General features: G+C 52.5%; 2 protein-coding genes across 11 annotated transcripts; one reads left to right on the top strand and one right to left on the bottom strand.

Moving 5' to 3' along the window:
- The first annotated feature begins 3,087 nt into the window (after positions 1 to 3,087).
- On the top strand, positions 3,088 to 6,512 carry LOC115246443 (inositol monophosphatase 1-like). 7 transcript variants are annotated; one of them, XM_029830952.1, is made up of 10 exons: positions 3,088 to 3,213; positions 3,508 to 3,586; positions 4,071 to 4,204; positions 4,299 to 4,403; positions 5,065 to 5,110; positions 5,204 to 5,312; positions 5,384 to 5,492; positions 5,558 to 5,709; positions 5,776 to 5,950; positions 6,131 to 6,512. In XM_029830952.1, exons 2-9 carry the CDS (start codon positions 3,524 to 3,526, stop codon positions 5,907 to 5,909), a joined length of 852 nt encoding a protein of 283 aa, XP_029686812.1. In that variant the 5' UTR covers positions 3,088 to 3,213; positions 3,508 to 3,523; the 3' UTR covers positions 5,910 to 5,950; positions 6,131 to 6,512. The 7 variants fall into 7 exon arrangements, with proteins under 7 accessions (XP_029686812.1, XP_029686814.1, XP_029686818.1 ...); XM_029830954.1 differs by lacking the exon at positions 3,088 to 3,213 and adding an exon at positions 3,277 to 3,363; XM_029830958.1 differs by lacking the exon at positions 3,088 to 3,213 and adding an exon at positions 3,747 to 3,876.
- LOC115247907 (E3 ubiquitin-protein ligase RNF31-like) lies at positions 5,994 to 12,123 on the bottom strand. Of its 4 annotated transcripts, none has more exons than XM_029830886.1 (18): positions 11,983 to 12,123; positions 10,711 to 10,801; positions 10,334 to 10,399; positions 10,061 to 10,227; positions 9,655 to 9,767; positions 9,121 to 9,218; positions 8,839 to 9,041; positions 8,580 to 8,762; positions 8,314 to 8,496; positions 8,153 to 8,251; positions 7,948 to 8,037; positions 7,769 to 7,874; positions 7,535 to 7,653; positions 7,356 to 7,469; positions 7,230 to 7,296; positions 7,070 to 7,163; positions 6,770 to 6,938; positions 5,994 to 6,398 (listed from the first exon to the last, which is right to left on the bottom strand). In XM_029830886.1, exons 1-18 carry the CDS (start codon positions 12,025 to 12,027, stop codon positions 6,291 to 6,293), a joined length of 2,115 nt encoding a protein of 704 aa, XP_029686746.1. In that variant the 5' UTR covers positions 12,028 to 12,123; the 3' UTR covers positions 5,994 to 6,290. The 4 variants fall into 4 exon arrangements, with proteins under 4 accessions (XP_029686746.1, XP_029686748.1, XP_029686749.1 ...); XM_029830888.1 differs by having other exon boundaries at positions 8,153 to 8,209; positions 8,287 to 8,496; positions 11,983 to 12,118; XM_029830889.1 differs by having other exon boundaries at positions 8,153 to 8,209; positions 11,983 to 12,118.
- Between the last annotated feature and the right edge of the window lie 92 nt (positions 12,124 to 12,215).

Raw genomic sequence — 12,215 nt, 5'->3', positions numbered from 1 at the left:
GTTCGAGTGTGCGCGAATGTGCGCTTATGTGCGCGTAAGTGCGCACGTGTGCGCGTAAGTGCGCGAAAGTGCGCGTAAGTGCGCGTGTGTGCTTTAGGAACTCATTCACTTACACACTCACTCAATCTCACACTCTCTCACACACAGACACACACACATGCACATTAGACCTTAATATTACGTTAAAAAACATTACGTGCGCGTAAGTGCGCACGTGTGCGCGTAAGTGCGCGTGTGTGCGCGCGTGTGTGTTTAAGGAACTCAGTCACTTACACACTCACACTCACTCACACACAGACACACACACATGCACATTAGACCTTTTAAATATTACGTTAAAAAACATTACGTTCGAGTGTGCGCGAATGTGCGCGTAAGTGCGCACGTGTGCTTTAGGAACTCATTCACTTACACACTCACTCAATCTCACGCTCTCTCACACACAGACACACACACATGCACATTAGACCTTAATATTACGTTAAAAAATATTACGTGCAAGTATGCGCGCAAGTCTGCTTATGTGCGCGTAAGTGCGCACGTGTGCGCGTAAGTGCGCGTGTGTGCTTGCGGAACTTAGTCACTTACACACTCACTCAATCTCACACTCACTCACACACAGACACACATGCACATTAGACCTTTCTAAATATTACGTTAAAAAACATTACGTGCAAGTATGCGCGCGTGTGCGCTTATGTGCGCGTAAGTGCGCACGTGTGCGCTTATGTGCGCGTAAGTGCGCACGTGTGCGCTTATGTGCGCGTAAGTGCGCTTATGTGCGCGTAAGTGCGCACGTGTGCGCTTATGTGCGCGTAAGTGCGCTTATGTGCGCGTAAGTGCGCGTAAGTGCGCGTGTGTGTTTAAGGAACTCAGTCACTTACACACTCACTCAATCTCACACTCACTCACACACAGACACTCACACATGCACATTAGACCTTTCAAAATACTACGTTACAAAAACATTACGTGCGCACGCACGTGCCTACTGAACTCAGTCACTTACACACTCACTCAATCTTACACTCACTCACACACACATGCACAATATACCTTTCCAATATTACGTTAAAAAAAACATTACGTTCGAGTGTGCGCGAATGTGCGCTTATGTGCGCGTAAGTGCGCGCGTGTGCGCTTGTGTGCGCGTAAGTGCGCGCGTGTGCGCTTGTGTGCGCGTAAGTGCGCTTATGTGCGCGTAAGTGCGCACGTGTGCGCGTGTGTGTTTAAGGAACTCAGTCACTTACACACTCACTCAATCTCACACTCTCTCACACTCACTCACACACACATGCACAATATACCTTTTAAATATTACGTTAAAAAACATTACGTTCGAGTGTGCGCGAATGTGCGCTTATGTGCGCGTAAGTGCGCACGTGTGCGCGTGTGTGCGCGTAAGTGCGCGAAAGTGCGCACGTGTGCGCGTGTGTGCGCGTAAGTGCGCGTAAGTGCGCGTGTGTGCTTTAGGAACTCATTCACTTACACACTCACTCAATCTCACGCTCTCTCACACACAGACACACACACATGCACATTAGACCTTTTAAATATTACGTTAAAAAACATTACGTTCGAGTGTGCGCGTAAGTGCGCGAATGTGCACGTAAGTGCGCGTGTGTGCTTTAGGAACTCATTCACTTACACACTCACTCAATCTCACACTCTCTCACACACAGACACACACACATGCACATTAGACCTTAATATTACGTTAAAAAACATTACGTGCGCGTAAGTGCGCACGTGTGCGCGTAAGTGCGCGTGTGTGCGCGCGTGTGTGTTTAAGGAACTCAGTCACTTACACACTCACACTCACTCACACACAGACACACACACATGCACATTAGACCTTTTAAATATTACGTTAAAAAACATTACGTTCGAGTGTGCGCGAATGTGCGCGTAAGTGCGCACGTGTGCTTTAGGAACTCAGTCACTTACACACTCACACTCACTCACACACAGACACACACACATGCACATTAGACCTTTTAAATATTACGTTAAAAAACATTACGTTCGAGTGTGCGCGAATGTGCGCTTATGTGCGCGTAAGTGCGCACGTGTGCGCTTATGTGCGCGTAAGTGCGCTTATGTGCGCGTAAGTGCGCGTAAGTGCGCGTGTGTGTTTAAGGAACTCAGTCACTTACACACTCACTCAATCTCACGCTCTCTCACACACAGACACACACACATGCACATTAGACCTTAATATTACGTTAAAAAATATTACGTGCAAGTATGCGCGCAAGTCTGCTTATGTGCGCGTAAGTGCGCGTGTGTGCTTGCGGAACTTAGTCACTTACACACTCACTCAATCTCACACTCACTCACACACAGACATGCACATTAGACCTTTCTAAATATTACGTTAAAAAACATTACGTGCAAGTATGCGCGCGTGTGCGCTTATGTGCGCGTAAGTGCGCACGTGTGCGCTTATGTGCGCGTAAGTGCGCTTATGTGCGCGTAAGTGCGCGTAAGTGCGCGTGTGTGTTTAAGGAACTCAGTCACTTACACACTCACTCAATCTCACACTCACTCACACACACATGCACAATATACCTTTCCAAATATTACGTTAAAAAAAAACATTACGTTCGAGTGTGCGAGCATGTCCGCTTATGTGCGCGTAAGTGCGCACGCGTGCGTCTTTTTTTCTTCACGTAACTGCGAACGGAGCAAATATGTCTTTTGCTTTCAGCGTCACCTTTTTGGTCATTTTGCTTGACCGTGTTACGAGGTAGTTCAAAGGGTTGAGGCTTTGATTCTGTGTTCGTGGTCTTCACGTGGCTGTGGTGGTTTGGTCCAGTTTTCTCCCACAGAAACACAAATATCAGATTAATCAGAGACGATTAAAGTCCTGCCTTTCACCCGTTGACTTCTGGAATCGTACACGGGTTATATAATGTTAAATTACTGTACAAAAGGAATGTGCTTTATATTTTCAACTCAGCTGTGTGATATAGCCAAGCACAATCATGTTATCAATTCAGATTTAAACTTCATTTCAACTGGAGAAATCCAGAGTGTGACCCCGAACGAGTAAGAGGCAGGAAACTCTCCTCTACCAGGAAGAAAGGCGTCAGTCAGGTGAAGTAGCGGTACTGCGCGCTGTGTCCAGCAGGGGGCAGCAGCGCCGCTGCGGGTCCGCATTTCACCACAGAGGAAGAGAATCAGAACCGGAACCGCAGATCAACGAAGCAGGTTCGTTCTTATCTTTTCAGTCAGCGGCACTTAACCAACAAATGTTTGTAACTTTCGTTTATCTGTAATTCGTGGGTCAGAAGAAGGAATAACTGATTTGATAATCATGACGTGGACCAGAAATGGAGATCCGTTATACTGCATATTAGGGTTAGGGCTGCATTTTTACGATGATGTATATTATCATTATTATATAAATTACTGTGCTGAGTTATGTGGGCTGTTGACTCTTTTCTCTGCGTGTTCCGTGAACATGGTTCTGGGTCACTGGTCCCTGTTTTCTGTCTAAAAAAGGGACTACTAGTCCAGCATGACTGACCTTTGGCAGGACGCGATGGACCACGCCGTCAGCGCTGCGCGAGGCGCTGGACAGGTGTGTGTGTGTGTGTGTGTGTGTGTGTGTGTGTGTGTGTGTAAATGTAGCATCAGTTTTTCCTCTCGATCGTTAGGAGTCTCTCAGATGGGTTATTGGAGGGCCGGTAGCTACATGAAATGAACCTTTTTCATCAGTGTCCATGTTGCCGTAGAAACAGCTTCCATCGATTTCTCCAGTGAGTTAAAGACTGGCCTTCTTAAACTTCTAAACCTGGAGGGCTACCTCTCCTGAGGACCATGGCCTGAGACCAGGAGGTGATGTTCATCCCAGCAGCTCCACCTGTGAAGGTCAAAGTTCATCTTCCAGCAACTGGCTGGAACTTCTGTACTTAAACAGGAGCAGCAGAGGCACCAGCCCCTGAAACCAGTCTGACCTCTCTGACCCAGACAGAATGCACAAAGGGCAAAGGTCACCAGGTGCCCTGAACCCACAACGCTTGATCAGGTGCATTGGTTACAGCGCCATCACTTGTTTTGATCAGGTGGTGCGCGAGGCTTTGCTGGAGGACAGGATGGTGATGGTGAAGAGCTCCTCTGTTGACCTGGTAACACAGACGGACCAGAAGGTGGAGCAGCTCATCATCCAATCAGTGAAGGAGAAATTCCCTACACACAGGTAAGAAGCTCCTCCCCCTTCAGGTAACTCCTCACAAATGAGGGGTGGCTGACTATAAAGACAGGCTGTTTCATTATGTGTGTGTGTGTGTCAGGTTCATAGGGGAGGAGTCTGTGGCTGCAGGTGAACCTTGTGTCCTGTCTGATGAGCCCACCTGGATCATTGATCCCATTGATGGGACAACCAACTTTGTCCACAGGTGGGTGACGCCCACAGGTAGCTGCCAGCTTCACCACCTCTACCCAACATCATCTGGGAAAAAGGGTTTTAAAATAAGGGTCAGGGTCACGACCTCCTAGAAAAGATAAGCAAGAGGATGCTGCCAACACCCCCTCCCCTCCCCTCCCCTCTCCTCTCCCTCTCCCCTCCCCTCTTCTCTTCTCTTCCCTCCTCCCCTCCTCTCCTCCCCCCTCCTCTCCCTCTCCCCTCTTCTCTTCCCTCCTCCCCTCCCCTCCCCCCTCCTCCCCTCCCCTCCCCTCCCCCCTCCTCTCCTCCCCCCCCTCCCCTCTTCTCTTCCCTCCTCCCCTCTTCTCTTCCCTCCATCCCTCTTCTCTTCCCTCCATCCCTCTTATTTAGGATTTTACCCTGAATGAGGGAAGAAAAAGTTTTTTGGTGAAAGGAGACACTAAAAATATTCTTGGCTAATTCCTGCTAACTGAGCCGGTTACCGTGGTAACAGATTTACATTAAACAGATCTAGATTAAATCCACATAATTAATAAAGGAGTGACAGTTGAGGTCAGCCATGATGGAACTTTTGAAGGAAGAGAGAAGTGCATTATGGGAAATGGAGCCCTGCAGCAGCTGAGGCTGAACCCGGTCTGGACCCGGTTATGACCCAGTCTGGTTTTTCCCAACAGATTTCCTTTTGTTGCCGTTTCTATTGGATTCTCCGTCAACAAGCAGGTGAGTGCCGCCGTGGCCGGGCCAGCGGGCCGGGCCAGCGGGCCGGGCCAGCGGGCCGGGCCAGCAGCTGAGCCGCTCTTGGCCTTCCTCCAGGTGGAGTTTGGTGTCGTCTACAGTTGTCTGGAAGACAAGATGTTCACAGCGAGGAGGGGGAGGGGCTCATTCTGCAACGGTGACCCGCTGCAGGTCTCTGATCAGAAAGGTCAGGAGGTCACCATCTCCCAGGCACCATAAACATCCTGCTTCTGATCACACGCTGGTTTTTCCTCTCAGCCATCAAACAGTCCATCATCGCCACGGAGTTTGGATCCGACCGAGACCCCGAGGTGGTCGACAAGATCTTCTCGAGCTTGAGGAACATCCTGTGTATCCCAGTGCACGGGTAACGGCGCCGGCCCACGGTCCGACCTGGTGCAGCTGTCTGTGACTGAACGTCTGTGTCCCCAGCATTCGCAGCGCCGGGACCGCAGCCATCAACATGTGCCTGGTAGCTTCTGGCTGCGTTGAAGCCTATTATGAGATCGGGATGCACGTCTGGGACCTGGCAGCTGCGTCCCTCATCGTCTCTGAGGCGGGAGGAGTCCTGATGGACGTGGAGGGTAAAGGACCGTGAGGATTGAGCCCCGACTCCCTGAATCTCCCGCCTGTTGTCCGTCTGTCTTCAGGAGGACCGTTTGACCTCATGTCCCGAAGAGTGATCGCTGCCAACAACAGAACCATCGCTGAGAGGATCAGCGGGGAGATCCAGGCCTACGCGCCGGCCAGAGACGACGCGGCAGCACCAGGCGCAGACCCCTGAGGACAACAGGAAGTGGGTGTTGTCCCGGGGGACAGATGAAGGTAGACGCGGTGATGAGGCGGAACAAGACATGACATCAGCCAGTTGATACCAGACGGCTTTAAAGTAACAAACGAGCATTCACACATAATCTACACAGATGCTTCACATTAGGAGAATGAACATTGAATGATTAATTTCATACGTGCACCATATGGACGCCTGTTTGCTTTGATCTACAGGAACATCTGAACATGTCTGGGACCTGCTAACATGGGTGGAGACCTTGATCAGCTTTTTGAGTAGTTGTACATCTATTAGTTGTTTTTACTGTAACCAATCAGAGCGCAGCTGTAATACTGAGGAAACAGCAGGTGGCGCCACAGCCAGGAATGGGCGGAGTCAGTCTGTGAGGGCGTGAGGAGCCCCAGCAGAGGGGGGAGGGGGGCAGTTGCCATGGTGCTGGACCACTGATGGGAGCTTCCAGAGAGGAACGCGATTGGTCAGAGTCTGAAACACAGAGGCGTCCTGCTGTGATTGGCTGTCGCTGCTCCACTTTAATGTAACTTCACTTTCTAACTTGTTTTTAAAGAAAATAAAGTGACGCTGATTTCAATTTCAAAAGCTTCATATTTTCAAGTTTGTGTTCATAAAGAAAGTAAAAAGTAACTGATTTCACAGCAGATGCAAAAAAAACTGGAAGATTTAAAAAATCTGTGAGGGGATTTTCAGGTTGTTTTTGGTTGTGTGTGTGTGTGGGGGGTGCGCGTGTGTGTGTGGGGGGTGTGTGTGTGGTAGGGGTGTGTGCGTGCGTGTGTGTGCGTGTGTGGGGGGTGTGCGTGCGTGCATGTGTGCGTGTGTGTGTGGGGGGGTCCACTCACCAGGCGGAGGCGGTGCACGTACAGCCGCTCCGGCTCGTCCAGACTCGGGGGGGGAACGACCACGTTCCACCGCTGCAGCTCTGCTCTCATCTCTGCGGGGCTGAAGAGGATCACGGGGTCACAGCCGAAGTGGTTCACCAGCTCCACCAGACGCTCCTTATAGTGCACCCTGCCGGGGAAAATGGGCGGAGACTGTACACCTGATGGTGGTAGGGATGCACCTGTACAGCTGAACTCTGTGGGACGGCGCTGGGAACGATGGGTTAGGGTTAGGGTTAGAACTGGGAGCACTGGTCTTACTCGCAGTAGCCTCTGTGTCCAGGCAGAGCGGCTCGTCCACAGGCCTCCTCCTGTCTGCTGCTGTCGTCTCTCAGCTCCAGAACCGAGCACGTCCCTGCGCACAAACGGGTCAGCCTGATCCAGTTCACCTGACCAGTGCGGTCCGGTGAACACCGTTTACCTGTGCAGCAGCTGGCAGGTGAGCTGCCCTCAGAAGCTTCCAGACAGGTGGGAGAGACTCTGTAATGCTGAGGAAACATCATGTCAGCACTGGGTAGAGCTGGAGATGCTCTCTCACACCCTCTACCTGCAGCAGCAGGTGCAGGCGGCTCACGCTCCAGTCCCGCAGGTGGTACAGACAGTCTCTGGGGTGGTGGGCGTGGAGACCTCTGGTGCGACACTCAGCAGAGAAACGGCATTCCTGAGGGGACAAAGGTCATTCCCAAACATCTGGCGGCCACCACATGAACGGGACGGAGAACTCACAGATCCCAGACTGAAGGGGCGGCTGCAGCCTCCACAGAACTGGTGCTGACACTGGCTGCAGGTGAAGTGCAGACACCCTCCTCTGGACAGGCTGAAGACACACTGGCAGCTGGGACACGCTGTGGAGCACAGAGGTTAGAGAACATCCTGTCATCCAGCCCTGGGAATGGTTCTGACACCTGAAGCCAGGCGCGTGGCACCAGCTGCTCCGTCCTGGTGCTGCTGGGTTCGTACCAAAGCTCTTGTAGCTCCACAGCTGAGTGCTGTGATGGTCCACCTTGTTCTGCTGCTGCCACAACCTGAACTGTTGGCAGGAGAGACCCTGATGTTGAGGGGACCACTGCAAACACACAGAGAGGCTGGTTCAGGGTCAGGGTCAGAGTGGGTCACCATCCGGTCTGTGTGGGACGCACAGGTGATCGGCACTGGCTGCAGGTGCTCTTCTTACAGCTGGGACAGTCCATCCTCAGCCGGTCCGCTTCATGGAGCACCCCGAAGGAGCACTGAAACACACCCAGGCACACACAGCTACAGAACACGCGTCCATCAGGCGGTGCACGCACGTGCACGTGCACGCACGTGCGCTGTTCCTAGCATCCAGATGTTTGACGGGCTTACGTGAGAACACCACCTGAAGTTCGGCATCTCCTGTAGAGCTCGGTCTCTGAGCTTCCTCTGAAACAGTTCGTGGATATGAGGAGGCAGGAAGTGGCGAATCTGCAACCAAACAACATCAACGCCCGTTCTCACACCTGTGTGGGTGGACCAGGTGGGCTCACCTGTGTGTCCAGCAGGTTGAAGTAGTCCATGGACTCCTCCATCCGGCCTGGATCTTTGACCTCTGGTTTGCCACACTGAGGACAAACCAGCAGATCGATACTCTTCTCTTTAATTGCAGACGAGAAAAAGGTCTTAAAACAGGTTTGACACAGGAAGCAGGAGCAATGAGTCATCGTGATGATCTACAGGAAGTACAAACAGAGAGGATGAAGGGGCGGCGGCGGGCGGGTGGAGAGGAGCGGCGCGGGGGCGACCGATCGTTCACCTGGCTGAAGGACACCTGCTCCTGACAGATGGGGCAGCTGTGGCTCAGGAACTTGAGCGCTGATGGGAAGTCCCTGTTGAGCTGCACGGCCTCCAGAACATCAGCGAGGGTGAAGCTGTGGCCCGGCGTGGACATCAGCAACAGGAAGACTTTGGCCCGGTCTGGAGGGAGCAGAGCCGCCATCTGAAGGTGGACACAGACAGAAAGAGGCTGCTGGGTCCTGAAAAAGCCCACGGCTGAAGACCGCAGTCCTCTTCACCTTCAGATACTCCAGCTTAGTTCCTGGATGGGGCTGAACCTTCTCCGTACCAACTGGAGGATTCCCAGGTGCTGGTCCAGAGTCTGGAGCCTTCTCCCCCTTCCTGGTTGCCCCTGTTGGTGCTTGTGACCCCCCCTGAGGGTCCCTGCTGGGCCTTGAGGCCAGTGTTAAAGCACCCAGCGTCCTGCTGAGAGGTTCTACAGCTGGGTGGACCGAGAAGAGTTGGACTAGGATCACTTTGATAGTTCCCATCCTCTCAGGTTTGTCCTGGTCCTGTCTTACCTGAGCAGGAGGAGGAGTTGGAGGATGAGGAGGGGGGCGAGCTGAAGTCGATTCCCATGAGTTCCTCCGCGTACGACTTCCCTGGCTTCAGCTTCCTGCTGTGGAACAGTCACAATTGGAACTCTTTGTCAGAGGGAGCTTCCTCACTAAACCACTGATGCTGTTGAAGCTTCTAGGTTCAGATCTGAGCTCCAGGTCCAGCGGTAACAACCTGACCCTGTGAGAGGTCCAAACGGGCCCTTCAGAACTCTGCAAGTTTCCAGCAGCAGAAGAACAAAAACTGGAGCAGCAGCTTTTTGAAATAACGCCTGTAAGGGGGCGTGTCCACAATAAGGGGGCGTGTCTATCGACACGGGGTCGTAAATGGGCGTGTCCATCAACGCGGGGGGCGTGTCCACCAACACAGGTGATTCCACATTAACATTATGTTCACGTTGGGTCATAAAATAAAAACTTGTATAAAAGGAACTTGATGGTGCAACAGTCATTTAATCTGTTAAACCAGTGGCCGGCGAGCGGTTCCTGGTTTCTGACCTTTTGTCGGACTCTGGTGCCGGCGGCCCGACAGCACACCTGTCGTAAAGGGGCGTGTCCTTCTGGAACATCTGCACCATGTCTGACACCAACAGTGAGAGGCTGGAAACTCCCTGACAGGAACCACAAATAGTTCTCAACAAATATATTCATGAGCTATAAAAACAACATTAGCAAAGACTTAAGAAGCTGTTGTGTAGAAAATCAAGATAATCGAGTTAAAGTTCTGGAGCTCCTCACTGACAGGAGACACACACGCACACACACACACACACACACACACACACACACACACACCTAGGATGCTGCCCCCCTCAGCGCTGCGTTGGGGGCTGCTGCCTGTGGAACCTGTCGTGTCTGAGCTAAGGTGACCTGGGCACCATCTGAGATGTTCTGTGGGTCTTACGTGGGTCCAGTTCCTCAGGCCGTCCAGGTTAATGATCCCAGTAGCATCCACACATGTACAGGATGGATTGATTACCATGGAGACAGATGGGCAGACATAACAGCGGGGGCGGGACACTGGGTGCGTCTCATGTAGCCAGATGCACACTGGGATATTATACTCACTTCCTGTCAAAAGATAAAAATAAAATCACCACGTTGGTCCAGACAGAACCAGATGAAGTGACTCAAAACTGACAAGAACAGAATCTGTCTGTACTGAAGCAGAACTCACCCTCATAGAGGATGGGAAGGGTCCCGGCCAGGTGGACCAGCCGCTTCTTCTCTTTGTTTAGAAAACCTGTCAGGAGGTCAACAGGTCACCTTCAGCTCATGGGTTCATTATCACTCAGCATCTTCTCAGAGCTACAGAAGCAGGAGCAGATTCTCCAGTCCGCAGGTCTGAACCTGCTGGAGCTTCATCAGAGGACGTGTCCAGGTCCTGCTGGCGTCATGAAGATGCCGCTACGCTAAACGTCTGAAGCACTGACTTTAGTCTTAAATGTTTCAGTCATCAAAGCTGAACTCTGGCCCCGAGAGGCCACCAGAACCGGGAGGAGAACAGTGGTGGTGTTCAGACATCAAAGCTGGAGGAGCTTCACTTTTACTTACAGTAAAAATCCACAAAGAGCCGAAGGTCAGGAAACTGAGAGCGGACCCTCTGAAGGTCATACAGAGTCTCTTCTGGATACCTGTAGTGACACTGAGGGGGAGGGGCAACAGGAGGGGGGGTACAACAGGAGGGGGGGTACAACAGGAGGGGGGGTACAAGAGGAGGTGCAACAGGAGGGGGGGTACAACAGGAGGTGCAACAGGAGGGGGAGGTATAACAGGAGGGGGGGTACAAGAGGAGGGGGGGTACAACAGGAGGGGGGGGTACAAGAGGAGGTGCAACAGGAGGGGGGGTACAACAGGAGGTGCAACAGGAGGGGGAGGTATAACAGGAGGGGGGGTACAACAGGAGGGGGGGTACAAGAGGAGGGGGGGGTACAAGAGGAGGTGCAACAGGAGGGGGGGGTATAACAGGAGGGGGGGTACAACAGGAGGTGCAACAGGAGGGGGGGTACAACAGGAGGGGGGGTACAACAGGAGGGGGGGTACAAGAGGAGGTGCAACAGGAGGGGGGGTATAACAGGAGGGGAGGAGGCAGATGAGGAGGGGGGTATAACAGGAGGAGGGGGAGGTGCAACAGGAAGAGGGGGTACAACAGGAGGGGGGGTACAAGAGGAGGTGCAAGAGGAGGGGGAGGTGCAAGAGGAGGAGGGGGTACAAGAGGAGGGGGAGGTGCAAGAGGAGGAGGGGGTACAAGAGGAGGGGGAGGTGCAAGAGGAGGAGGGGGTACAAGAGGAGGGGGAGGTGCAAGAGGAGGAGGGGGTACAACAGGAGGGGAGGAGGCAGATGAGGAGGGGGGTATAACAAGAGGAGGGGGAGGTGCAGGAGGAGGGGGAGGAGGTGCAAGAGGAGGAGGGGTACAACAGGAGGGGAGGAGGTGCAAGATGAGGGGGGGTACAACAGGAGGGGAGGGGGAGTGCAACAGGAGGGGAGGAGGTGCAAGATGAGGGGGGGTACAACAGGAGGGGAGGGGGAGTGCAACAGGAGGGGAGGGGCGAGGGGGGGCATGAGGAGATGCCAGCAGGATTCAATTAGAAAAGGAAAAGAAAGGTGACAATAAAGGGGTGGAAAAGAGAAGAAAGGAAAGAAGGAAAGACGACCGGAAGCGAAGAAAGATGGCGCGGGAGAATGACAGGAGGCCAGAAGGTGGTTAGCTTAAACTGTTTGTAGCATTTAGCTTTTCTAGCCGGTTCGCATCAGGTCAGTGCAAATTGATGCTGATTTACATAAAGTTTAGTTTGACGCATTTCAACTTTAAAGTTTTACTTTTACCTCCCTTAAAGTCCGCAGCTCTTCCTCAGCTCCGACGGGCAGCATTTTGAGCCCAAACGTAACTCATAAAGTGTTTATTCATCGACTTACGAGCCGAGTCTGCAGCCACAGGAACTCCGGCTGGACACGCCCACAGCTGCCCTTCAAATTAAAAGCACGTTAGACGCCTCCGCTGAGGTCACTCGTTTGCTCCACCAGGTTACCTGTTGGCGTTTCATCTCCCAGCAAGGCGG

Source organism: Takifugu rubripes, chromosome 22 (genome assembly GCF_901000725.2).
Source record: "Takifugu rubripes chromosome 22, fTakRub1.2, whole genome shotgun sequence".
NCBI classification, from domain to species: Eukaryota; Metazoa; Chordata; class Actinopteri; order Tetraodontiformes; family Tetraodontidae; genus Takifugu; species Takifugu rubripes.
This window is presented reverse-complemented; position numbering and strand designations above follow the sequence as displayed.

What these genes read in the sequence shown, in the direction of transcription:
- LOC115246443 (XM_029830951.1), top strand. Translation starts at nt 3,981, where the DNA reads ATGCACAAAGGGCAAAGGTCACCAGGTGCCCTGAACCCACAACGCTTG. An exon ending in GAGAAATTCCCTACACACAG is followed by an intron (nt 4,205 to 4,298) that starts GTAAGAAGCTCC and finishes TGTGTGTGTCAG; the next exon opens with GTTCATAGGGGAGGAGTCTG. An exon ending in ACAACCAACTTTGTCCACAG is followed by an intron (nt 4,404 to 5,064) that starts GTGGGTGACGCC and finishes TTTTCCCAACAG; the next exon opens with ATTTCCTTTTGTTGCCGTTT.
- LOC115247907 (XM_029830886.1), bottom strand. Translation starts at nt 12,027, where the DNA reads ATGCTGCCCGTCGGAGCTGAGGAAGAGCTGCGGACTTTAAGGGAG. An exon ending in CAACTCCTCCTCCTGCTCAG is followed by an intron (nt 9,042 to 9,120) that starts GTAAGACAGGAC and finishes CGGTCCACCCAG; the next exon opens with CTGTAGAACCTCTCAGCAGG. An exon ending in ACCTGCCAGCTGCTGCACAG is followed by an intron (nt 7,164 to 7,229) that starts GTAAACGGTGTT and finishes GTTTGTGCGCAG; the next exon opens with GGACGTGCTCGGTTCTGGAG.